At 35.3% G+C, this 25,587-nt stretch overlaps 1 protein-coding gene across 13 annotated transcripts in view; it reads left to right on the top strand.

Moving 5' to 3' along the window:
* MIOS (meiosis regulator for oocyte development) overlaps positions 1-25,182 on the top strand; it is a 36,861-nt gene extending 11,679 nt beyond the window's left edge. For 7 of the 13 annotated variants that reach the window (XM_077994694.1, XM_028844812.2, XM_077994692.1 and 4 more), the window contains 8 exon segments: positions 4,503-4,757; positions 7,042-7,211; positions 9,868-9,933; positions 10,770-10,928; positions 16,705-16,857; positions 17,979-18,183; positions 23,622-23,751; positions 24,697-25,182. In XM_077994694.1, coding sequence (XP_077850820.1) covers positions 4,503-4,757; positions 7,042-7,211; positions 9,868-9,933; positions 10,770-10,928; positions 16,705-16,857; positions 17,979-18,183; positions 23,622-23,751; positions 24,697-24,793 — 1,235 coding nt within the window. In that variant the 3' untranslated portion in view covers positions 24,794-25,182. 13 annotated transcript variants of the gene reach the window in all.
* The last annotated feature ends 405 nt before the right edge of the window (positions 25,183-25,587 follow it).

The following is a 25,587-nucleotide window of genomic DNA, read 5'->3' as shown; positions in this document are numbered from 1 at the left end:
GTGTTTGATTGCTGATTTGAAAGAAATGTTAAATCCTAATTTTTTTTCTTTTTTTTTTTTGGAGACAGAGTCTCTGTCACCCAGGCTGGAGTGCAGTGACACAATCTCAGCTCACTGCAACTTCCATCTCCTGAGTTCAAGTGATTATCGTGCCTCAGCCTCCTGAGTAGCTGGGATTACAGGTGCATGCCATTACACCTGGCTAATTTTTGTATTTTTTGTAGACACAGGGTTTTGCCACATTGGCCAGGCTGGTCTCAAACTCCTAAGCTCAAGTGATCTGCCTGCCTCGGGCTCCCAGAGTGCTGGGATTACAGGCGTGAGCAATCGTGCCTGGCCAAAATCCTGATTTTTAATGTTTAAATAAACTTGTTTTCCTTGCAGCCATCAATAAAATGTTTTCTATTATTTATATATAGGACAGTCTCAAATTTAGGAAATACAATTTTGTTATTTTAGTGTTACATAACATGCATAAATATATTTTACTTTGCTTTTAGAGATATATTAAAAATGTATGTATATGTTAAACTCGTAAGTCAAAACCCATGCTGACATCATATTGCTTATTTGATAATTCTAATAATCAACTGTAGCATAGTTATCAATAAAAAGGTCTCTAAGCAGAAAAAATACATGATACAGTAACCGTGTTCTTAACATGCGGGATATATTAATATTTCCACCTCCTAGCAGTGACCTCTTTGAATTCATATTCAGTCATCCACTGCATAATGACGTTTCTGTTAACAGTCAACTGCATATATGATGGTGGCCCCAAAAGATTTAATACTGTATTTTAACTTTACCTTTTCTGTGTTTAGGTACTCAAATACTTACCATTGTGTTACAGTTGCCTACAGTATTCAGTACAGTAACTTGCTGTAAAGCAGAGGCATCCAGTCTTGTCCTCCCTGGGCCACATTGGAAGAATTGTCTTGGGCCACACATAAAATACACTAACGATAGCTGATGAGCTAAAAAATCAAAAAGTTTTTTAAAAATCCCCCCAAAATCCCATAATGTTTTAAGAAAGTTTACAAATTTGTGTTGGGTCGCATTCAAAGCTGTCCTGGACTGTGAGTTAGACAAGTTTGTTTTATAGCCTAGGAGCAGTAGGCCCATGTAGCCCAGGTGTGTAGTAGGCTATACCATCTAGGTTTGTGTAAGTACACTGTGATGTTCACACAACAACGAAATTGCCTGACAATGCATTTCTCATTGTTAATCAACTTGTGACTGTATTGTTCTCTATTCTGTTCCATGACATGATTTCTATAAAATAAAAACTCTTAAGAAATTAGAATATTATGTTAAGCTGTAGGTAATCGTTTGAAAAATAAATTGCTGATTTTTGTTCACCCGTTTTAAAATTGTCACTAAATTTTACTAAATACCAGCTTTAAATATCACTAAATACCAGCTTTAAATCCAAAATTTATAGGAGAGATATGAAAATAAACACCTTATAATACATCTCAGCCTCTACCTGAAATTAAATGACTGCATTCTGCCCTGACAATTTAAATTTGTTATTCAGAATGAATGTTTTAATTTTTTAAATGTGTTTTATTAATTTTATCATTAATCGTTAGAAGTTTTCACATTATAGTTCTTAAAAATCCACTTTCATAAGCTAAAAGTGATTTTGTCTTTGGGCTGACTCCCCTCATGGTCGCAAATAAAGTAGCATGCTGCTTCTTTTTAGTGGGTAGGAAGTGCTGTTAAAGTAAGAGAACTTTTTGAAAGTTTCTTCTTAACTCTTTGACCTGAATTGGCAATAGTTTCCAGTAGTCAGGTTAAAAATAAGTAACTTCAAGTGGAATTATTTAACTATTTTTTGAAGTTCCAAAATTTTACAAAGAACACATCTTGAAACTTTTTCATAAAGCAGTCAGTTATAATATAAAATGTATACTAACATGCATAATATTTTAGACTTGCCACAACCTAAAATCAGATAATCACACAAGGTTTTTAAAAGTATGAATTAGGTATAAAAGAGAGTTTAGACCTTTGACTATATACTGTTTTACCTTTTTTTTTTTTTTTTTTTTTTTTTTTTTAAAGAGACAGAGTCTTACTCTGTCACTCAGGCTAGTGCGATCTTGGCTCACTGCAACCTCGGCCTCCCGGGTTCAAGCGATTCTCCTGCCATAGCCTCCCAAGTAGCTGGGACTACAGGTGCATACCACCACACCCAGCTAATTTTTGTATTTATAGTAGAGACCAGGTTTCGCTATGTTGGCGAGGCTGGTCTCGAACTCCCGACCTCAAGTGATCTGCCTGCCTCAAGTTCCCAAAGTGCTGGGATTATAGGCATGAGCCACAGCGCCCAGCCTAAAATTTTTCTTAAAAATCATTTAGTCTGAATACTTGGAAAGAGTAAAAGTAGGCCAGGCACGGTGGCTCATGCCTTTAATCCCATCACTTTGGGAGGTCAAGGTGGGTGGATCACCTGAGGTTGGGAGTTTGAGACCAGCCTGGATAACATGGCGAAACCCAATCTCTACTAAAAATACAAAAATTAGCCGGGCGTGGTGATGTGCACCTGTTGTCCCAGCTACTTGGGAGGCTGAGGCAGGAGAATCACTTGAACCTGGGAGGAAGAGGTTGCAGTGAGCTGAGATCGCGCCATTGCACTCCAGCCTGGGTGACAGAGCAAGACTCCGTGTCAAAAAAAAGAAAAATTTCTATATGTAATTTAACTTGCAAATGACAAGTTTTTAATATTTTCTTATTTTTGCTTGTGTTTGTTTATACCTTTAAATTCTTGACCAGAATGACTATAGTTAAATTAACTTTGGATAGTGTATTTTCATTCATTTACTATCTCATCATTTCCATGGGTCAGGAGTCTGGGCACACCTTAGCTGGGTTCTCTGTTCAGAGTCTCAGAAAGGCTAAGCAGAAGGTATCAGCCAAATTGTATTTCTTTCTAGAAGTCAGAGTGCTCTTCCAAGTTCATGGAGTTGTTGTTGGCAGAATTCAGTTCCTTGCATCTATAGGACTGAGATAACCATTTTCTTGCTGGCTAATGGCCAGGGGCTGCTCTCAGCCCCTTAGAGGCTATTTGCAGTTCCTTGCCACATGGCCTTCTCACAGACCCTCTCACAGCATAGCAGCTTTTACGTCTTCAAGACCAGCAGATCTGTCTCCTGCTGCTTCTCTCTTACCTCTAGACTGTCTTTCAAAGGACTTACTTGATTAATCAGGTCAGGCCCACACAGGATAATCGTCCCTTGATTCACTCAGTGAGCTGAGTAAGGGCCTTAATTGTATCTGCAAAATGCTTTCACCTCTGCTATATTCTGTTATCTGGAGACAAGTTACAGATTCTACCTGTATGCGAGGGGAGGGGTTTGTTTACACAAGAGTGTGGTTGGGTGGGGGGGGCGGGCCAGGAATGCAGCCCTTCTTAACAGTTCTGCCTACAACCAACAAGTTTAATGAGGAATTCTAGCAACTATCTGTTTGTTGTTGATCTAGTTATGTACAAATGTATAATTGCAGTATTAGATATAAATATATAAATGTATAATTACTGTAAATTAAAAATGTAAATTACTACAAAAAATAAAAGTTGGTAATGTTGGACATTCATGTTGCCTAATTCATAATTTAGTTTATTCTGAAAATCCTTTTTGTTAAAAAACATAATTATGTAATGACAATTTTGGTGATAAAATTTTCTAGAACATTTAAGAATTTGTTATTATAGTTTTTAAGTGTCATCTTTATTCATTTTGACTTTATTTGGCACGAAATATCATCCTAAGTGAAATTACCTTGTCATTAGGATCAACTGCCTTGATTGCAATGTAAATAATGCTACAAGAAGGCAAGGGTTTTTTCTGAAAAAAGAATGAGAAATGAAGTTTTCTGATTTAGTAAGGGGAAAAATAGCCTTCGAGTTAGTTCCATTGTGTTTTAAAGTTATTACTTACCTTAAACTTTCAAAGTACTTTGAAGTCTGTAATCTTGTTTTTTAATGTACAGAGAGAGAAGGAAGAAAGCAAGAGCACTTTTACTGGATTTCAGACAGTAGGGATACCTTGTGAATAAAACAGACAAGACACCTGGCCTTTTGGAGCTTATGTGCTAGTGGGAGAAGAGATTAAGACTGAAAATTAAATTAATAACTAAATGGGAGCACATGTTAAGTGCTAAAGGAAATAGAGGAAACAATGGGTGGTGAGTTAGATAATAACAGGTATATCTATTTCAGATTAGGTGGCCAGGCAGCTTTCTCTGAAGCAGTAACTCAGTCCATCTGAGCATTTGCTCTTATTTCAGTAGTTCTTTGGTAACTCAAGGAGCTATTGTACTTAGAAACATGCAAAATATGTTTTATTTGTGGCATATTTCGTATTTACACTATCGTAAAATTATAGCCGAGAAGTTAAATATTCTAAATGTGTTAATATAGTTCTCTGTAAAACTGACTTATTTTCCAAATATATTTTGAAATAAAACAATATAAAAATGTTTTGTGTTTTTAGGAATGGTGGAAAGCAGCAGACATAATTGGAGTGGATTGGATAAGCAAAGTGATACTCAAAATTTAAATGAAGAGAGAATCTTAGCTTTACAGCTTTGTGGGTGGATAAAGAAAGGAACGGATGTAGACGTGGGGCCATTTTTGAACTCCCTTGTACAAGAAGGGGAATGGGAGAGAGCTGCTGCTGTGGCATTGTTCAACTTGGATATTCGCCGAGCAATCCAAATCCTGAATGAAGGGGCGTCTTCTGAAAAAGGTATTAGGTTATAAACTGAGATATTAGTTATAATCTAAGATGTTAGCAGTTCATAGAGTCTTTTAAAGAAAAGAGGCTAATAATTTTCAAGTATCTAATCGCTTAAAATTTTCATTTAATTTTTGTTGGAAGAGAAAATTAGCACAGTAGTCTGTCTATAACAGTAAATACTTAACTCACCTCTTCTGCCTTGGTTTAGGTCTGTAAAAACAAAGATGTGTCTTAAATGTCAGTATAATATTATAAGGAGTGCTCAAGTGTGTCCATTTTCAATGTTTTCTCTTTTAAAGATAGTTCACATACATTTTTAAAAATATTTCTTCTTAAAGATTAGGACTTCTTTAGCCTACAAGTATTTTTATGATCCATATTTGAGTGTGTTCTAGTTTATACTTTCTTTTGGATGGTTATTGTTTGACCTTTAAGAAACTCTGAATGACACTTTTATTTAGGCTAATGCAAATTCTTATAAAAAGCATACTTTGATCTTCAAAAATGCTTCTTGAGTCTGGCGATTAAAATATAGTTTTCATTTAGTATTTTTTAAAAAGAAAGAAACAAGATAAGGTTTTTTTACTCTGGCATTTTGCCAGAGGATCCTCAGAAAAACAAATCCTAATCCAAAACCTCAGGGTTTTTTTTCTTATCAGGAATATTTCACTTGGAAATAACTAAAATATATATAGCTATTGGTCTTTAGTACACCTAAAAAATCATTTCTGAATATTCAGAATACTGAATACTTACTTGCTGGTCCATTTTGAAACCTTTATGGTTCAGCTGTAGCATAGAGAAAAATATGAAATTCACTGTAATATATTTTTTTGCAGTCTAAAAGTTAAAAAAGTTAATGTTTTGCTCAGATTGGCATGTTTTCTTTCACCTTTGCTCTAACAAAAGTCCTCCTCATTTAAGACGGCAATAGAAAATATGTGATGATGGAAAAAAGAATTGGTATTTAAAGCCATTTCTCATTATAATTTTGCTATAACTTGAAAGGGTGATAACTTTCCTTATCTTGTGTACCTGGGAAATTTCTTAGTCGATTTAAACACCCATACTAACAATAGGGAAATTGTATCTTTCCAGTGATTTTAAAGACTGAAGAGAAGACTTCTGTGAGTCAAACATTCTTTTCCATTTAGAAGTAAATTGTTCTATACAAAATCTAAAGATACTTCTTTGCTATTTTTATTTTTTATTTAAAAGACCTTAAATCTAATATATTAGGCAAAGGAAGCAAGCACAAAGTAACTTGGGAAAATGTTTATAGAAATGAGGAATATAAAGCTGTAAAGAACATAAAGTGGGAAACACTGCTTTATTTGGAAAAGAAAGAAAAAGATTAGAATCAAGAAATAGAATAAGAAAACTTATATAATAAGTGTAGAAAATACTTGAGTGAAAGTTAAAGGAAAATTTAGTTTTCTCTTTTGAAACTGAACTTAGGTTAGAAGACTAGGCAGCCATACTGCTGAAGGCAAAGTTAGCAGCTTATCAGCATGCATCTAAACTGCTAAGAACAAATGTTTAAAAGACTATTGGTAATAAATGCTTTGTTGCAAATGGCTCTTAATGCAGTTCTGTGGTAATTCTTATAGTTTATTTTGTCCTGGAAAAACTGTAAGTGTAATACTGTAATTGAAGTGTTGAAATACTACTTTCTGCACTTTGCATTGACACTTATATATGTAAGTATCTGCATTATATATTTTGGAATAGGAAAATAAAATGATTTTGAGTATTGCAGTCTTGAGATGCAATAATATTCACTATAAGTGTTTTTGAAATACTTTTGCATTAATAAACTTGTTAAAGTTGACAGTGATTCTGGTAGGATGACTTTTCTTCATTTAGCAAGCAATAGCATACATATATGGGAACATATACAGGAATAACATATATAAGACCCTGCCTGGAATGAGAACGTGAAAATTAAAAGATCTGCTTTCCTGCATAGAGTTTGCACACGTGGGCATGAGTTTTATAAGGATAGAAATGTTGTGCTTATTGTCTTTGCCAAAGTTTCCAGTCTGAATCAAAACCGAAAACCTTTTTGTTTTGTTTTGTTCTGTTTTTTTAGGGTAAGGTGCAAGTTTATTAAGAAAGTAAAGGAATAAAAGAATGGCTACTCCATAGGCAGAGCAGCCCAAAACCCTTATTCTATGAGCTCATTTTTCTGAGGGTAAAAGTCACCCTCTGATTTCTATTTATGGTTTAAGAAATGTAGAAGAGATAGTAAGCTTTTGATCACTTTGATTAGCTGGCTGTTTTTAATATGCAGGAGATCTGAATCTCAATGTGGTAGCAATGGCTTTATCGGGTTATACGGATGAGAAGAACTCCCTTTGGAGAGAAATGTGTAGCACACTGCGATTACAGCTAAACAACCCTTATTTGTGTGTCATGTTTGCATTTCTGACAAGTGAAACAGGATCTTATGATGGAGTTTTGGTAAGCTAACTTGTTCTTTGAGATCTTCCTTTGGATTAAGATAGGAGTTTTTATCTAACTGTTAAAATTTTCAAATGTCTGTTGCATAAAATACTATATTTTGATGCATACGTTATTTAAAATAAGGCATCTTGGGCTTTGTTTTTTGAGCAGCTCTTCTTGAGTGTGATTCCCATCCTGGAGTTAGTTAATTGATATCCAACTGGATTTGATTTTTATGGTTTTAATAATACAATTTACAGATATAGAAGGAATATTTTATCCTTTAGCTTAAGAACTGAGCTGTAGAAATCTACAGCTATGTAAACATAAAAATATATTCGCTATTTAAATACACTGTGCACACATGCACATGTGCATGTGTGTGTGTTTAGTTAAGTAAAACAACTCATGATTATTGATCAGTTATGGTGGAGGTGGCCATACATCTTGTCTCAGTCTTTGTGGTTCCTGTTGGGAATGATAACAGTACTTACAGTGGACTATTTCAGCTTTTTATTTGGTCTTTGTGTTATTCTTTTTCTCCTCTGTTTTAGCCACCTGTGATCATAACACTATCAAATAGGTTCTTTATCACAGAATGGGGAAAGAAAGAATGAAGTGAGATTTGCTTATCAGTTTTAGCTGTTGGGTTTTAAGCTAAACAATAGTACTACAACTTTCTTTGCGCTGCTTGGCTTCTTTCTAACAATGGGAAGAGCTTTCTACACTGAAATTCATTTCTGTGTCTGCTACTATACCATTTCTTATCAATTATACATTGCTTGGATAAGTGATTTAAGTATTAGTCCCTAAGAATTTGTAAAAATAAGTATTTTATTTGAGCAGATTAATGAAATGTTTAATAAATGTGTATTTTGCACTTTATGTATTTTATTACTTTTAATAAATTACTATTGAACTTTTCTGACTACTTCAAAATAATATATATAATGTTAAGACTGTTTATTTTTTAACTGTAACCTTTTTTTTTAAACAAGACTTTAAATGTATCTTGAAGAGATAAAATAATACTTTCAGGAAGTGTTAGAGAATGATAGAGACTAGATAAACGAGTGGATTGTTAACTTTTGAATTGATAAAGATGTATATTGTTTAAATATTAAATTCCTGTATTTTGAGTGACCCATAATAAGTACTTTTCTTTTCCTTTTTTTTCTTTTTTTTTTTTTTTTTTTGTTGTTGTTGAGACAGAGTCTTGCTCTGTACCCACACTGGAGTGCAGTGGCGCAATGTCAGCTCACTGCAACCTCCACCTCCTGGGTTTAAGTGATTCTCGTGCCTCAGCCTCCCAAGTAGCTGAGACTGCAGGCATGTGCCACCATGCTGGCTAATTTTTGTATTTTTAGTAGAGACGGGGCTTCATCATGTTGGCCAGAAATATCAATTCTGGTCTCGAACTCCTGATCTTGAATGATCCACCTGCTTTGGCCTCCCAAAGTGCTAGAGTTCCAGGTCTGAGCCACCACGCCCGGCCCCAGTATCCTTCTTTTCTTATACATAAATTTGAGTTATTAGGTAACAGTCATCTTGAGTAAGAAGTTCATATTTCCAAGCTGTTTCATTTATGTATTTAGTTAGGCTTTATATATAAAATAATTAATGTTGCTCTGTTAAGAAAATGTTAATAGTAAGAATGTGAAAAGTACTGAATTGGGAAGTCAGAAAATACAGGCCTGACTCTTTGCTCTGCCCCATTTACCTTAGCCATTCAGTTAACTTTTTTGAGTATTACTTTCCTGAGATGTAAAATGGGACAGAATAATGTTTATAACCCTTTCCAGATCAAAATTTTGTAACATATGCAACTGAATCTAAGAGTTAAATCTAGTTATATGAAATGTTCTCTCTTTAGGGCAAAACCATATTTTATCATAGAACAAGTATGCTAAGATAGATATCAACTGAAGTGATTTTACGGTTTAAAAAGTAAAAATTTCATAGGATGACTTCAATGGAAACTGGATCTTTTTTCCACCCTTAAATTATTTTTACAAATCACAAAATTAATTGTACCTTCCTACATTTGTAGTAAATATATTTCAAAAGTGTTTCATGATATTGACAAGTTTACAAAAATTTTAGTTATAATGCCTCTGAAATCTTTGCCACAAACCACCTATATAACAACTTTAGCCACAAGAGTGTATCTGTTTATGTTTTAAAACTTGTCACTTTGTAGTTGGAAACGTATATTGGTATTTTTCTAAATTGTGTACTGGTGTAGCCAATTCACGAATTTCTTAGACTTACTGATTAACTTAGTAGCCAAGGAAAGGTTTCCTTAGTTCTCTAAAATTAATTTCTATGATGGAAAGATTATGTGGCATCTTAAATTTGATAGACTGTACATCATTGCTTGTCTTTTATATTGGAGTTATATAAGACTGACCTGGATTTTTAAAAACTGAATTTGGCCAGTGTTTAAAAGGTAAATTTTTACTTTGCAAGGACAAAACCTTATTGCTGAATTCCCGGAGAGTTAACATCAAGAAAGGCATCTCAGGCAATTAATGGCTCTGCAAGATAAATATAACTTGCTAATAAATTTGGAAATAAACATATTCATTTTACTTATATAAAACATTTAGTCTCTGCAAAAATTTAAAACTCACTGCACCTAGAAGTAACTCCTTGCTTTTTCTCTTCTTTCCAGTATGAAAACAAAGTTGCAGTACGTGACAGAGTGGCATTTGCTTGTAAATTCCTTAGTGATACTCAGGTAAAAACTGATTTGATTCCACATTTGAAGTAATTAATATATACTGTCACAATTATTGTAAGAAATTAGTCTTTATAATTATATATATATGAGATTGATAAGTAAATTCTTCTAAAAAGTATGGTAAGAATATATTAGATCAAAATATTTTGAAAATGTCTACCATAACTAAATTTATTTGTTTAGAATACTGACTTAATATTTTAGTATATTTCTTCTTTGGAGGGTAAGACTAGTTAGTAGGTAAAGATGTTAAACTCACCTCTTAGTGATGCTGTGAAAGGGTTCCTCATTTTTAATACATTAAACAATGCTAAATGCCTATTGTGTATATAGTGAGGGGGAAATGCATGTAAACAACTAGTAATACTATGTGCTGAGTACTATAGTAATGAAAAATGCTGGGGGAATATGGAGGAATCTTGGCAAGAGTTTGGGGTGGGTTGAAGTCAGGGAAGACCTAAAGGAGGTTATTCTTGGTCTTAAAGTTCCCTTGCAACTCAGATTTTGTGATTCTGTTACATACTACTATGATAGACAGCAAAAACTTCGCAGAATAATGAGGGCAATTCTCTTTAAAATAATAAACCATCTGTAGTTCTTTTATGGATTAATTATCAACATAGTAAATGCCTTTTTAAAATATTTTAAATGATTATGGATACTGCTTTGAAATTTGTAATAGATGCAGACTCCTTAGTTACATATTTATAGTAAAGTCTTTTGTTTTAAAATGTTTTCCATTAGGAATGAAATTGTTCAAAATGTAGTAGTTTTGAAGTACAAAATACATAGTGAAACAGATTGCTTTAGAAAAATCACTTTAACTTTTCCAGTTAAATAGATACATCGAAAAATTGACCAATGAAATGAAAGAGGCTGGAAATTTGGAAGGAATTTTGCTTACAGGCCTTACTAAAGATGGAGTGGACTTAATGGAGAGTTATGTTGATAGAACTGGAGATGTTCAAACAGCAAGTTACTGCATGTTACAGGTCAGTGCAGTTTGACAGCAGCTTTTAAAAAAGTAACAATATTCTATATTTTCTTTCCTCAGATGAAAGTAAATATGCACTTTTGTTTGCTTAGGATCTTTAGAAGGCATTTAGTTTTCACCTAATCAGTTGATCTGCTGAAGACTTGTGCCTTATCTTACTGTCCCTAAGCCTCTTCATTGAGTTATCCAGTTTTTCCTTTCAGTCTGAGAAAGGCCAGTCTTGACTGCATCTGAATTTATGTAAAGTGCAAATGGAGTAGAGAAACCTCTCTTCAGTTTCTCCAATTGTTGACATAACTGTATCTTCTACAAGAAAGATTGCCTTTTCCTGATCTGGACTATAGTCTTACTTGAAGTGCCGAAGTCTAGTTATACCACAGCTCTCGGCTTTCATTTTCTCTTTTTATTATCAGTGGGGGTGATTTGGAGTAACCAATTTATGTATATTTTCTCAGTTTTTACTGTCCAGTGACTAAAAACAGATTCCAGGCATAGGTTGCTGTCTACTTTACTTTTGCTGGAAATATGGTAAAATTTAGAGTATTCTCCTGAGATTTCCCGTAGCCCTTCAGCTGATCTTATCCTTACATGGTGTTGGTACCTTCCTCTTTCCTGCCCTCATCCTCCTATCACAGTATGGTAGCACACCGTGTTCTGAGTCAACACAGGAAAATGCCCCCTCTCCCATTCCACCTTCTTGTGCATATGTAGAGATACTAGCCCACAGACCACAAAGTAAACTTACCTAGTGTATAAAGCCACTGCCCATGGAAGAAAAAGTACCATTCTATGACATTTTTTCTTGCTGAAATAAAATTATGTCATTTAAATTAAACTGTATATATATGGCTACAGATGGCTACAGAGTGCAAATGGGTTAGTAACTTCTTAGCGAGGTTTATAAAATATATTTAAAATGCAGACAATACAGATCTTGCTTTTTTAAAATTCAGTCTGATAATCGCTGCCTTTAATTGGAGTGTTTCCTTACATTTATATGGTCATGGTTAAGTCTACCATCTTGCTATTTGTTTTCCATTTTGTTTTTCCTTTTTCCTTTTGTTCCTATGTTCCTTTCCTACCTTATTTTGGGTTAATATTTCCATGTTTCATTTTATTGCCTCTATTGGCTTTTTAGCTATATCTCTTTTCATTATCTTTTTTAAAAGATGTTGCTGTAGATCTAACAATGTGCATCCTCAACTCATCAAAGTCAACATTTTACCCCCTCGTGCTTCACATTTCTCACCCGACACATCATGCTTTCTTTCTACTTTACCCTTTCTTATGTCACTCTGATACTTTCCGGGTTTTACTTCATGCTTCACAAATGTCACAACAGTGTGACTTCATTTACACATCCATTCCTTTGTCCTGTTGTCATATATTTTACTTTTACAGATATTATATACTCTAACTTACAGTGTTTTTTTTAACAGTTATTTGTCATTTATGTAAATTATGAAAAGAAATCATGGGCTTTTATGTTTATTCACTTATTTATCATTCCTGGCATTCTTTTTCCTTTCTGTAAATCCTATAGCATTCCTTGTGTTGTAGGTGACAAGATTCTCTCAAATTTTAACTGAAAATGTCTATTTCACCCTTATTTTTTCTTTTAACACTTTAAAGATGTAGTTTCACTCTCTTCTGGCCTCTGTTGTTTCTGATGAGAATCAGCTATTTTTATACTTGTTTCCCTGTCTGTGATGTTTCATTTTTTGTTGGGTTTCTTTTCTTTCTTTCTTTCTTTTTTTTTTTTTTTTTTTGAGACAGGGTCTCACCGTATCACTCAGGCTGGGGTGGATTTCAGCTTATTGCAGCCTCCTGGCTCAAGCAGTTCTCCCACCTCAGCCTCCCAAGGAGCTGGACCACAGGTTCACGCCACCACTTCTGGCTAATTTTTTGTATTTTTGACAGAAATGGGGTTTCACCATGTTGCCCAGGCTGGTCTCAAACTCCTGACTGCAAGCAATCTGCCCACCTCGGCCTCTGAAAATGTTAGTATTACAGGCATGAGCCACCATGCCCAGCCTAAATTCTGATTTTTAATGTTTAAGTAAATTTGTTTTCCTTGCAACCATCAATAAAATGTTTTCTATTATTTATATATAGGACAATCTTTTTGGGTTTCCTCCAAGATTTTTTCTTTACCTTTGATTTTTCAGTAGTATGACCTTAATGTGCCTGGTTGTGGTTCATTTTATCCTGCTTGTGGTTCACTGAGCTTCTTGGATCTGCAAGTCTGTTTTTCATCAGACTTGGGAAGTTTGGGGATATTCTTTCTTTAAATATTTTTTTTCTGTCTCAATCTTACTCTATTTTTCTTCTAGGATTCTTATTACATATGTATTAAACCACTGCATAGTGTTCGTAGGTGCCTAGGGCTCTATTCTTTTTCCTTCTATTTTTTTTTCCCACTATTCTTCAAATTGGTTAATTTTTTTGTTTGTTTGTTTTTTGTTTTAAGACAGAGTCTCGCTGTGTCATGCAAGCAGGAGTGCAGTGGCACAATCTTGGCTCACTGCAACCTCCTAGGTTCAAGCATTCAAGTGATTCTCATGCCTCAGCCTCCCGAGTAGCTGGTATTACAGGCATGTGCCACCACACCTGGCTAATTTTTTGGTTTTTTAGTAGAGACATGGTTTCACTATGTTGGCCATGCTGGTCTTAAATGCCTGTACTCAAGTGATCTGCCCGCCGTGGCCTCCCAAAGTACTGGGATTACAGGCGTGAGCCACCGTGCCCGGCCCAGATTTGTTGATTTCTGTTGACTTATAGACTCTTCCATCGTCTCCATTTGCTGTTAAACTTCCCAGGGAATTGTTTATTTCAGTTATTGTGCTTTTCAGTTTCAGAATCTTAACTTTGTTATAGTTTACATCAGCAGTCCCCAACCTTTTTGCACTAGGGACTTTATAGCACCAGGGGGTTGGTTTAGGGATGATTCCAGCACATTGTATTTATTGGGCAGTTTATTTCTATTATTATTACACATAATGAAATAATTCTAGAACTCACCATAATGTAGAATGAGTGGGAGCCCTGAGGTTATTTTCCTGCAACTAGATGGTCCCATCTGGGGATGATGTGAGACACTGACAGATCATGAGGCATTTAGATTCTCATAAGGAGTATGCAGCCTAGATCCCTCACATGTGCAGTTCACAGTAGGGTTCTCTCTCCTATGAGAATCTAATGCCGCCACTGCAGAGCTCAGGCAGTAACGTGAGGGATGGGGAGCAGCCGTAAATACAGATGAAGCTTTAAATCATTGCCCTGCCACTCACCTCCTGCTGTATGACCCAGTTTGTACCAGGCTACGGACCTGGGGGTATATTGGGGGTTGGAGCCCCCTGGTTTACATTTCTCAGATCAGATTCCTTATCTCTTTACTAATCAAAACACTATTTTCCCAAGCCCTTCTAATTTGGTCAGACTCAACCTCTGAACTGTTTTTTTTGTTTTTTTTTTGTTTTTTTAGAGTCTCACTCTGTTGCCCAGGCTGGAGTGCAGTGGTGCAGTCTCCGCTCACTGTAAGCTCCGCCTCCTGGGTTCATGCCATTCTCCTGCCTCAGCCTCCTGAGTAGCTGGGACTATAGGCACCCACCACCAGCCTGGCTAATTTTTGTATTTTTAGTAGAGACAGAGTTTCACCTTGTTAGCCAGGATGGTCTCTATCTCCTGTCCTTGCAATCTGCCTGTCTTGGCCTCCCGAAGTGCTGGAATTACAGGCGTGAGCCACCACGCCCGGCCTGAACTGTTTTCTTTACAGATCATGTTGTGGTTTTCTTTACAGATCATGTTTAGGCTTTACTGGAGAGGATCTAGAGAAGACTTACTGTATATGTATTGACCAAATTCTTTCTTAGTTTATCTCCTTCCTGCCATATAAGGGGAAAGAATGAGATATGAAAACATCTTATTTTTCTGTGAATTTTCTTTTTAAATCAGGGATTATATGCTACTTTGGTACTTAGTTCCGCCTAGTCGGTCGTAATTAGGGCTAAAGTAGACCTCTACTTTTTTAAGAAATGAAATTGTAAGCTATGTGTTTCACTTGTTCTTTTAGCTAAATTTAACTCTGGTAATTAACACCGAATTTAATAGATGAAAGATATGTTACTTCAGTTTTTGATTCGATGTCTAAAGATTATATTAGCTGTTATGATATTTGTTCTTTTTTTTTTTTTATAAGTAAGATATATGCCAGGTTCTCTCTGAAATTGTATTTTCTATTGGCCCCCGAGTAGGACTGAGAAAACTGACCTTCAGATTGATGCCAAAGCTTCATTGGAAGTAGAGACTTTCTCTCCTTTCTGCATTATGTAAAGTTAAGGAAGATATCCTCAACAGGGCTGAAAGTCTTCTAAGAAAACCTAAAGCGGCCGGGCACGGTGGCTCACGCCTGTAATCCCAGCACTTTGGGAGGCCGAGGCGGGCAGATTACCTGAGGTCAGGAGTTCAAGACCAGCCTGGCCAACATGGTGAAACCCCGTTTCTACTAAAACTACAAAAATTAGCTGGGCATGGTGGCACACCCCTGTAATCCCAGCTACTCGCGGGGCTGAGGCAGGAGAATTGCTTGAGCCCGGGAGGCAGAGGTTGCAGTGAGCCGAGATCGTGCCACTGCACTCCAGCCTGGCCAACAGAGTGAGACTCTATCTCCAAAAAAAAGAAGAAAAGAAAAGAAAACCTAAAGCGAGCATAGATGAAATGTGGAATGTCACAGCTGCCAGGGAAAATACAACTTTAGGAAAATTCTTACTGGCAAGAACTTGAAGTTCTTAATGAGAAGAACTCTAAAGTAAATTTAACTAAAACAAGGTGTTGCTTTTAACTGTGGCTAGGAGCAAAAGAACTAAGAAGGTATTTGGTTTGGTTTTGCTTTTTCTTGTTGTTTTATTATTTTTAAGGCAAGAAATGTATGTTTTAATGGAAGGCAAGAGTAAGAATAGACGGGTTTAACTTACGGATAAATAAGTATATAAAAGCAGCATCTTAGTTTACCATGCATTGCTAGATAGGAAGGACCAAGCTAACTGTTAGTTCAGATGTGACCAAGCAATTTTGGTGTGCATTTGGACTTTTATTTATTTATTTTTTTTAAGATGGAGTCTCACTCTGTCACCCAGGCTGCAGTGCAGTGGCGCAATCTCGGCTCACTGCAACCTCCGCCTCCCGGTTCAGGCGTCAGCCTCCCGAGTAACTAGGATTATAGGCACCTGCCACCACACCTGGCTAATTTTTGTATTTTTACTAGAGACAGGGTTTCACCATGTTGGTCAGGCTGGTCTCGAACTCCTGACCTCAAGTGACCTGTCTACCTCGGCCTCCCAAAGTGCTGAGATTACAGGCATGAGCCATCATTCCCAGCCTGTATTACATTTGTATTTGATAGTAAACAGAGTTTGTGAACCCAGAGGTTTTTAATTGCTGGGACAAAGGGTATTCATATCACTGTTTACAACATTCAACCACGAAGTTCTGTTTTCTTAAACTTAACTAAAAGGTAGAAAATTACACTTCCCTGGCCAGGTATGATATATAAAGTATATATTTATGTCATTAGTGGAACCCAGCTTGAGATAAATTAATGGAGCTTCCATAAATTTTGTCTTTATTCTCATTAGGAGCCAGCTTTTGGCAAAAAAAAAAAAAAAAAAAAAAAAAAAGCCTATTTCTTCTGTTACTCATACTTATATGCTACCCAGAAGTCTCTGGCCTAGCCAGGAGATTTTAAATAATTGAAGTAATTCATGTTTTCATTTTAGGGTTCACCTTTAGATGTTCTTAAGGATGAAAGGGTTCAGTACTGGATTGAGAATTATAGAAATTTATTAGATGCCTGGAGATTTTGGCATAAACGAGCTGAATTTGATATTCACAGGAGTAAGCTGGATCCCAGTTCCAAACCTTTAGCACAGGTAAGTACATTGTTTTGGAGAAAATCAAATTGTAACATGTTGATGTTCAATTTAATAAATTATTATTAGCTCATTATTTTGCTTATATTGAGTTCCCATTGATGTCTTTGTCTTTTCTAGACTGAGCTTTGTCCTTGATCTCCCTGTCCTTTGGTCCTGCTTCTTGCTAACAGTCATCTCAGTGGCTTGAGCTTTAGTCTGAGATAGAACAAACCACAGCAGGCCTGAAGTTTTCCAGTATATTTCCAGCCCTTTCAGATTCTAAACTATTATATTATCTTATAAATTCCACTTGTGTATTAAGTTTTTTGGCATTATTTATGTGCAGTAAGGCAGGATTTGGGTTTTTCTAGACTTTAGCAGTATTACCTATATCTGTATGTTTAATTACACATGGAAATTTTTTTTTAGCATTAGTTTAATAAAAGATTATTGTCACATAAGGTATATCACATTAAATCGCTGTATCTTACTTCAGATATCAAATATTATGTTATCCTCAATATGGGCACTGGATGGTGCTATTTTCTTATTTTAGGAACTTGAGAAAGTGCTTATATTAAAACCAGAGTGTTTATAAAATAGCATTACATGGTAGTACATGTTACTAATCTATATGATAAGTGATTAAGAGCCTAGCAATTTACTGTAAAACAAAACGAACAGTTTCTATTGCTATTATTCTAAAAATTTAACTATTTACCATTATAAGATTGTTAACTCCTTTTTGTCTTAGGAAGAGCGTTTTCTTTATAAGAAAATTTTGTTCACAACATTACATCACTGAACTGTGGTTTAGAAGTCATACTGGAATATGTTGTAATGTCCCAGTGTGAATTCTGAAGTCACTTATTTCTAAAATGTTGGAGTCTAAAGTTTGAGTTCTTCCACCAATTTCAGTGATATTAGTAAGAATATAATTAAAAAGGAAGTATCCAAAAAATGTAATTGCTAAGTACAAATTTTAAATGAGAGCTAGCCAACCTTAGCAGATAAATTTTGAAATATAAAATAAAGTTTTTTAGAAGTATTTAAAAATAATTTGTTAGGAGCAAACTAAGTTATTTAGCATTCCATTATGGTTTGCATTACATTTATTTTTTCTTTCATTTGTTTTGTAGGTTTTTGTGAGTTGCAATTTCTGTGGCAAGTCAATCTCCTACAGCTGTTCAACTGTGCCTCATCAGGGCAGAGGTTTTAGTCAGTATGGTGTGAGTGGCTCACCAACAAAATCTAAAGTCACAAGTTGTCCTGGCTGTCGAAAACCCCTTCCTCGATGTGCGCTTTGTCTCATTAATATGGGAACACCAGTTTCTAGCTGTCCTGGTATGACATAATTTTACAAAATACTTTATGAGCTGAAATGATTCTTACATAATTGAGTTAATGTTGCAAATAAAATACAAACTAGCTAGAGTTTGTTATTATTTCTAAGAAAGGGCAGTTTACTAGCTTGAAAGCTTTTATGTTCCTATAATTTATGAACTATGTAAATTAAAAGTAAAATCTATATCTATTGATACTTCAGGTAATTTCACAAGTTCTGACCAATTTAAAGTTTGTGAGAAAAACTTAAATATGAAATAATCTTAAAATATTACCATTTTCTTATCACTGTTTTCACTAAGGGGAGTTCGTTCAAATTTGATTATCTAAAACTCAGTATACCTGCACCTAATAACAGATACTTTGTATTTCTAAGGATCTTTTGACATCATTAAAGCACTTTGACATTTCTTCTTCATTCATCTTCAAAACCTACCTGTAAAATACATAAGAGAAGGGTCAGGTGCAGTGGCTTATGCCTGTAATCCCAGCTCTTTGAGAGGCCAGGGCAGAAGGATTACTTGAGCCTGGGAGTTTGAGACCAGCCTGGGCAAAATAGTGAGACCCCATCTCTATAAAAAATTTTTTTGGCCGGGTGTGGTGGCTCACGCCTGTAATCCCAACATTTTGGGTGGCTGAGGCCGGTGGATCACGAGGTCAGAAGATCGAGACCATCCTGGCTCATACGGTGAAACCTTGTCTCTACTAAAAATACAGAAAATTAGCTGGGCATGGTGGCACGCACCTGTAGTCCCAGCTACTTGGGAGACTGAGGTAGGAGAATCACTTGAACCCGGGCGGCAGAGGTTGCAGTGAGCCAAGATCGTGCCACTGCACTCCAGCCTGGGCGACAGAGCAAGACTCTGTCCTAAATTTTTAAAAAATTTTAATTAAAAAATAATAATAAATAAGAAAATGCATAGAGAAAGTATCAGCCTAGAAGTCATGTCCCTTGACTGCTAGATTTCGGTGCTGCTTCTGCTGTTTGTCAGTTACCTAGTAAATTTATATATATATATATATAAATGAAGGCAATACATAATGTTTTAAATGTACGTTTTAGTTTTGATTTAAATTTTAATCAAGGATTTTTATTTTATACATTGCATACTGACTGATCACTCTTTTATGTTACTCTGGTCCTAATAAGCAGAAAATAACAATTTGGAATATATACATATATACACACAGTGTTTTTGTTTTGTTTCATTTTGTTTTTGAGACAGGATCTCACTCTGTCACCCAGGATAGAATGCAGTGGCATGATCTCGGCTCACAGCAACCTCTGCCTTCTGCCTCCTGTCTCCTGGGCTCAGGTGATCCTCCCACCTCAGCCTCCCAAGTAGCTGGGACCATAGGGTTTCGCCCTGTTGCCCTGGCTGGTCTTGAACTCCTGAACTCAAGCGATCCACCTGCCTCAGCCTCCCAAAGTGCTGGGATTACAGGCATGAGCCACCATGCCCAGCCTATATTTTGTAATGGTTAGAAATATTAAGATTATTTTTTACTCTTTATAGTAAACATGGAAAAACATTTTGGAATAGTAGATAATCAGATATCTTATACCTGGTGGCTGGAATTATTCCAGCTCTTTACCTAATTTGAAAATGATACTGTGGCAAGATTTTCAATTAAAATCATTTTGTGTATTTGGCACACAGGTGTAATGAATAAAGAACTGGTTAGAGTGTGAGAATGTCTGTTTTAATTCTAGCTCTATGACATTCACTCTGTGACATTGAGAGTTACTTGCACCTTCCTCTGGACTGGAGATCCTTTCTAGTGCACACATTTTATAATTCTATTCTGTATCTTGTTCATTTAAGTAGTCTGCTTTATCATTACATTAACATTTATGAAAGACTTGCTGGTATCATTGGCTTAGCAATTATTTTTCCATCTAGATGCTTTTTTTAAAGAAATGAAGGCAATACGTAATGTTTTAAATGTACATTTTAGTTTTAAATTTTAATCGAGGATTTTTATTTTATACATTACATACTGATCACTCTTTTATGTTACTCTAGTCCTAATAAACAGAAAATAACAATTTGGAATATCTACAACAATGAGAGCACAAGGAGGTAAAATATAGCATAAATAAGTCATATGTGTATACGAACTGAGATATATAGAAATAATTAAATGGAACACATCTTTTGGACCACAAGCCTCAGGAAGCTATAAGGATTATTTGCATTCTTACACCTGGGCACTCTTCCTTTTTGCTGAATATCAGTTTTTCAATCTTTTCTATTTTTGAAATAGGTAAAAAGAAAATAATTTTCTAGAATTTGAAGAAAAATCCTAAAACATTTCAAACTCTTTGTTATGATGACTAATATAATGAATAGTCAGCACTCAGGTTTATCAAATATTAACGTTTTTCCATATTTGTTATAGAATTTTTTCCATATTTGCTTCAGAAATAATTTCTTTATATGTAATACATATTTGAACACTGATTTTACTTGGCACATGAATATAAGGCTGATGTGCTGAGATGAATAAATCAAAGAACCTCTTGGAGCTTTTGGTGTACAATAAGCATAGTTAACGAGTATAAAATAAGTGATATTTTCTAGAAAATAAATACTGGTCTACAATTCCATCTGTCATTTCAGAGTCTCTAAAAAGATCTGAAAGTTCAATGCCTTTTAAAAATAAAATTACAGTAATCTCATTTGGCCACAAAACCTGTTCAGAATTGATGTGAGGCTATTAAGATATTTATCTCTCTTATTTATTAGTGAATATTCATGTTTCACTGCAGAAATACTAACGAGTTTGATTACAGGGTGCTTTAGACTACCCTCAAGGTGTACATATTTGCTCCTTTTTTCTAAAATCCCAAACATCCTGGATTCTGGAACACATCTAAACCCCCAACATGAATTAGGACTATTATATAAGGAAAGAATTAGGAATTTTGAGAGTGGGAAATATTACTTCTATCTGAAGGATATCGAAAGCTTCAGGAGGAAGTTACCATTTAAGCCAGTCTTTAAAATTGGTAGATTTAATATATGAAGATTGCAGGGAAGCCTTCCAGGTTGTAGACCAAGAGTAAAAGACATGAACTAGGGTGAAGAGATTGGTAAGTATTATAAGTACAGGGGTGTTGGAAGAGCAAGTGTATTGTTGTGAAAGGACGTAGGAAGTGAACTGCTAAGAAACAGTAGAAAAATTAGCAAGAGCCTGAATATGATCTTTAAAGGCATTGCTGAGCTAAGTTAGAGAATAATAAGCACTGTTTAATCATGGAATCAACTTCAGTGCCCATCGGTGGTGGACTGGATAAAGAAATGTGGTACATATACACCATGGAATACTATGCAGCCATGTCTTTTGCAGCAGCATGGAGCTGGAGGCTGTTTTCCTAAGCAAACTAACACAGGAATAGAAAACCAAATACTGCATGTTATAAGTAGGAGCTAAACATTGAGTACATATCGTCATAAAGAAGGAATAACAGACACCAGGGCTTACTGGAGGGTGGAGGGTGGGAGGAGGACTGAAAAACTACCTGTCGGGTACTATGTTTATTACCTGGATGATGAAATAATGCGTACACCAAAACCCCCATGATACGCAATTTACCTGTATAACAAACCCGCACATGTACCCCTGAAACTAAAGTAAAAGTTTAAAAAAAAGAAAAAGAAGCAAATTCTCTTTTTTGATATGTGAAATCAGAAGAGTCCTAGTTCCAAAATAAAACAGGATCTAATAGAAATCAAGTGCTGGCTAATGGCTCAAGTATCTAAACCTCCCTGGTGCTTTGCCTGCAGAGATTGCATCCATCCATCTTGCTTTGTGATTCAAATAGCTGAAATTTCTACAAGCTTATTTAACTGAGACTTGATATTTTTATACTCAGTTGTGCTTTGAAGATAAGAAATCTATTGAAACAATTCTAACATCATTGTAAATGTCATAAATATTATTTATTCAACAAATGTTTATTTGGTACCTATTGTTCCAAGTGCTAGAAATGTTACAGTAAAGAAAACAAAAATCCCTGCCCTCACAGAACTTAACTTCTGGACAATGACACATTTTTTAAAAGCTAGATTATCTACTGGTTTCCTTCATTTTCTTCTTACGTTATGAGTTAGTGCATAAGTGAAACTCTAGTTTCCCCTAAAGTGTTCTGTGGCACTTGTCTTCATAATTCACTATAAATCTTTTAAAATTTGAAGTCATTTGATCTTAAGCCTTTATACTTGGCAGTGAGGTAGACCTTAATACTTCCAGCTTCATCAGAAAAACATAAGGGTATGCTTGTTCTGATTCAGTCTGTTATCTGTTTATGTTAGAATTTACAAAAACAAAGTGACAAGCACTAATGAGAGCTTTACATAGAGGTTTAAAGTAGTGTCCATATCAGATCTATATTTTATTTATCTCTTCCCCCTTTCCTTTTTACGCTCTCATTATTGTTGGTGACCCTTTCAGGAATAATTTTATTGTGTTTACATCTTAAATCATTGAATTACTTACACATCCTTTCACCTCATATTATTAGCAAAAACAGATATTTTTAAAAACTATTCCTGACTGCAAGATTATCCTTTTGGTCATGAAAGTGTGGCCTGCAATGGTCCAAGCAAAATTTTGAACATAGTTATTGATGCATAATGTCTTTATAGATAGCAAGTAAGTAAAAATATTAAGTCTAATTAAGCAATTGCTTAAGTTACACAAGTCTCATGAAGTGCATTGGGAAACTTTCCACTTTTTCTCTTCTTTCAAAGGGCTTATACAGATGAGAATTACCTATCCCTTGATTGTTTGTTTTTTTCTTTTTTTGAGACGAAGTCTTGCTTTATCACCTAGCCTGGAGTGCAGCTGTGCGGTCTCGGCTCACTACAGCCTCCAATCCCCAGGTTTAAGCAATTCTTGTGCCTCAGCCTCCCCGGTAGCTGGGGCTACAGGCATGTGTCACCACCCCCGACTAATTTTTGTATTTTTAACAGAGACGGAGTTTCACCATGTTGGCCAGCCTGGTCTCGAACTCCTAGCCTCAAGTGGTCTGCCCGCCTCAGCCTCCCAAAGTGCTGGGATTACAGGCATGAGCCACCACACCCAGCCCTACCTGTTCCATGAATGTTAAGTAAAATTCACTTGCCAACTGGGCCTGGTATTTTCCTTGTGGAAGAATTTTAAACTACTGATTTGGTCTCCCTAAAGTTTTAAATTTAGATTGTTTCTTAGTGGGTTTTATTTTTTTCCATATTTATATTGGCTATTAAAAATGTAGGGGAGCTCCTGTCATTCAGTTTCACTTCACCTAAACTAGAACCTACCATCAAAATTGCTATTTCAATATGATGTGTGATTCATACTTGGAACACAGTTTTAGTAATGCTTTTTGAAAGTAACTTTAAATAAAATATTGTGATACAGTTAATGAAGATTGTTTTCTTTCGTCATAGGAGGAACCAAATCAGATGAAAAAGTGGACTTGAGCAAGGACAAAAAATTAGCCCAATTTAACAACTGGTTTACATGGTGTCATAATTGCAGGCACGGTGGACATGCTGGACATATGCTTAGTTGGTTCAGGTAATCAGCACATTTCTTGTTTGATAGGCTTGGATTTGTGGGGGATAACACAGATTGCTTCTAAATAGTTTGGGTTTATCTGTTAACATTTAGCCAAAGTATGAATTTTATTTTTACTGTCACTCAGACGTTAACAAAGGTGGTATGAACACTTCATCATTAGATATCCTATATAACCTTAAACTATAAAGGTAATACTTGTGTAAGAACTAATTTAAATCTTTTGTATGAGTTAAATGTTTGATAACATTATTTAACTTTATTTGGGGAGAGGATAGTTTACAGTTTTTACAACTGAATATGCTGTAATTTATCATGCAATTGAATTACTAATGAAATGATAAAAGAGCATATCATACTGCTGCCTGAATTCTCTTCTAAGTAAGCTTTTTATGTAGTCATGCAATTGAGACTCTCAAGACCATATTTGAATTTTATTTTGAATGGTGCCAGTGGCCCTGTGCTTCTGATTGATACAGCATTTATACCCAATTTGTCTCACTAGCCAGTTTAAACTGAGCACATCCCTGTCACCTTCACAACTGTAAATGAAATATCTTGCCATATATGTAGAAAGTAAAAGGTATGTATTTCTTCTCCCTAAAGTTCAGCTTGGCAGTAATTTATGATTTGATGCTTTTGATGCTTTTTTCCTCTGGGTTTTAGTTTCTACATTTTTCCAAATGCCATTTTGAAAAGTTGCATTATAGATAGATATAAGTAAACAAGTGGGCACAGTGGTGCACACCTGTAGTCCCAGCTACTCAAGAGGCTGAGGCAGGAGGATGGCTTGAGCCCAGGAGTGTGAGTCCAGCCTGGGCAATATAGTGAGACCCTGTCTCTTTAAAAAAAAAAAAAAAAAAAAAAAAAAAAAAAAAAAAAAGATAAATAAATATATGTATGTCTAATTTGGATTTTTAACTGTTATTTGACCTGTTTTTTTAGGGACCATGCAGAGTGCCCTGTGTCTGCATGCACGTGTAAATGTATGCAGTTGGATACAACAGGGAATCTGGTACCTGCAGAGGCTGTCCAGCCATAAAATGTTATCACCTTAAGAGAAACCTTCAAGTGTGGAGCTTTCTAATAGGTGTCCTTCATAGCTCAGAAACATACCTCAGAACAAGTCATTCATGACTTACCTGTAATGGGAAAATAAATCATTCTATCAGATCAGCAGTTTTGATGTTTGAGTGATTTTGATGTGCTTCACAGAGACAAATGCTGCTGAAATAAACATCACAGTATAGACATGAGTTCTGTTCAGCAGGTTGAAAAGTCTACTTTAGAAAAGCTTTCTAAGTTTTGGTTGAAATTATGAACACTCTACAAGCAAAATTTCTGGAATAGCCAAGAACAGATTTTGAGCCTATATCTTCAAAGCTGAAATTGGATATCTTTCAATAAAATATGTGCACTTTTAAAATAAAATGACTAATTCTATGATTCAGACAATAGTTTTAAGTTCAGCTGTGCTTAGATTTCTTTCAGATTAATTTAAAATTATAGATTTTTACTTTTAGAATTGAAGAGCCCCTATACCACACTGGAGAAGATTTTTTATTACTGTCTGTTATATATATGTATGTGTGTGTGCATATTTATGTGTGTATGTATAGATATGTATTTTTTAAAGGAGACTTTTCCCTCATATACTTTGATTTTAAGATAAGCAATCTTTTGGCGTAGACATTATCGTCTTCCTAGAAAAGTCAAGAGGAAGAATCTATCTTACGACTTTTTCTCTTCAGAAGAGAAAAACATGTACCATTTCAGGTGAACATACAAAATTTTCACTTTCTACCTTTTGCTTTCCAATGTCCTGATTTGTCTTCA

Source organism: Macaca mulatta, chromosome 3 (genome assembly GCF_049350105.2).
Source record: "Macaca mulatta isolate MMU2019108-1 chromosome 3, T2T-MMU8v2.0, whole genome shotgun sequence".
NCBI classification, from domain to species: Eukaryota; Metazoa; Chordata; class Mammalia; order Primates; family Cercopithecidae; genus Macaca; species Macaca mulatta.
Note: the sequence above shows the minus strand (reverse complement) of the source record. Positions and strands in the feature narration are given on the sequence as shown.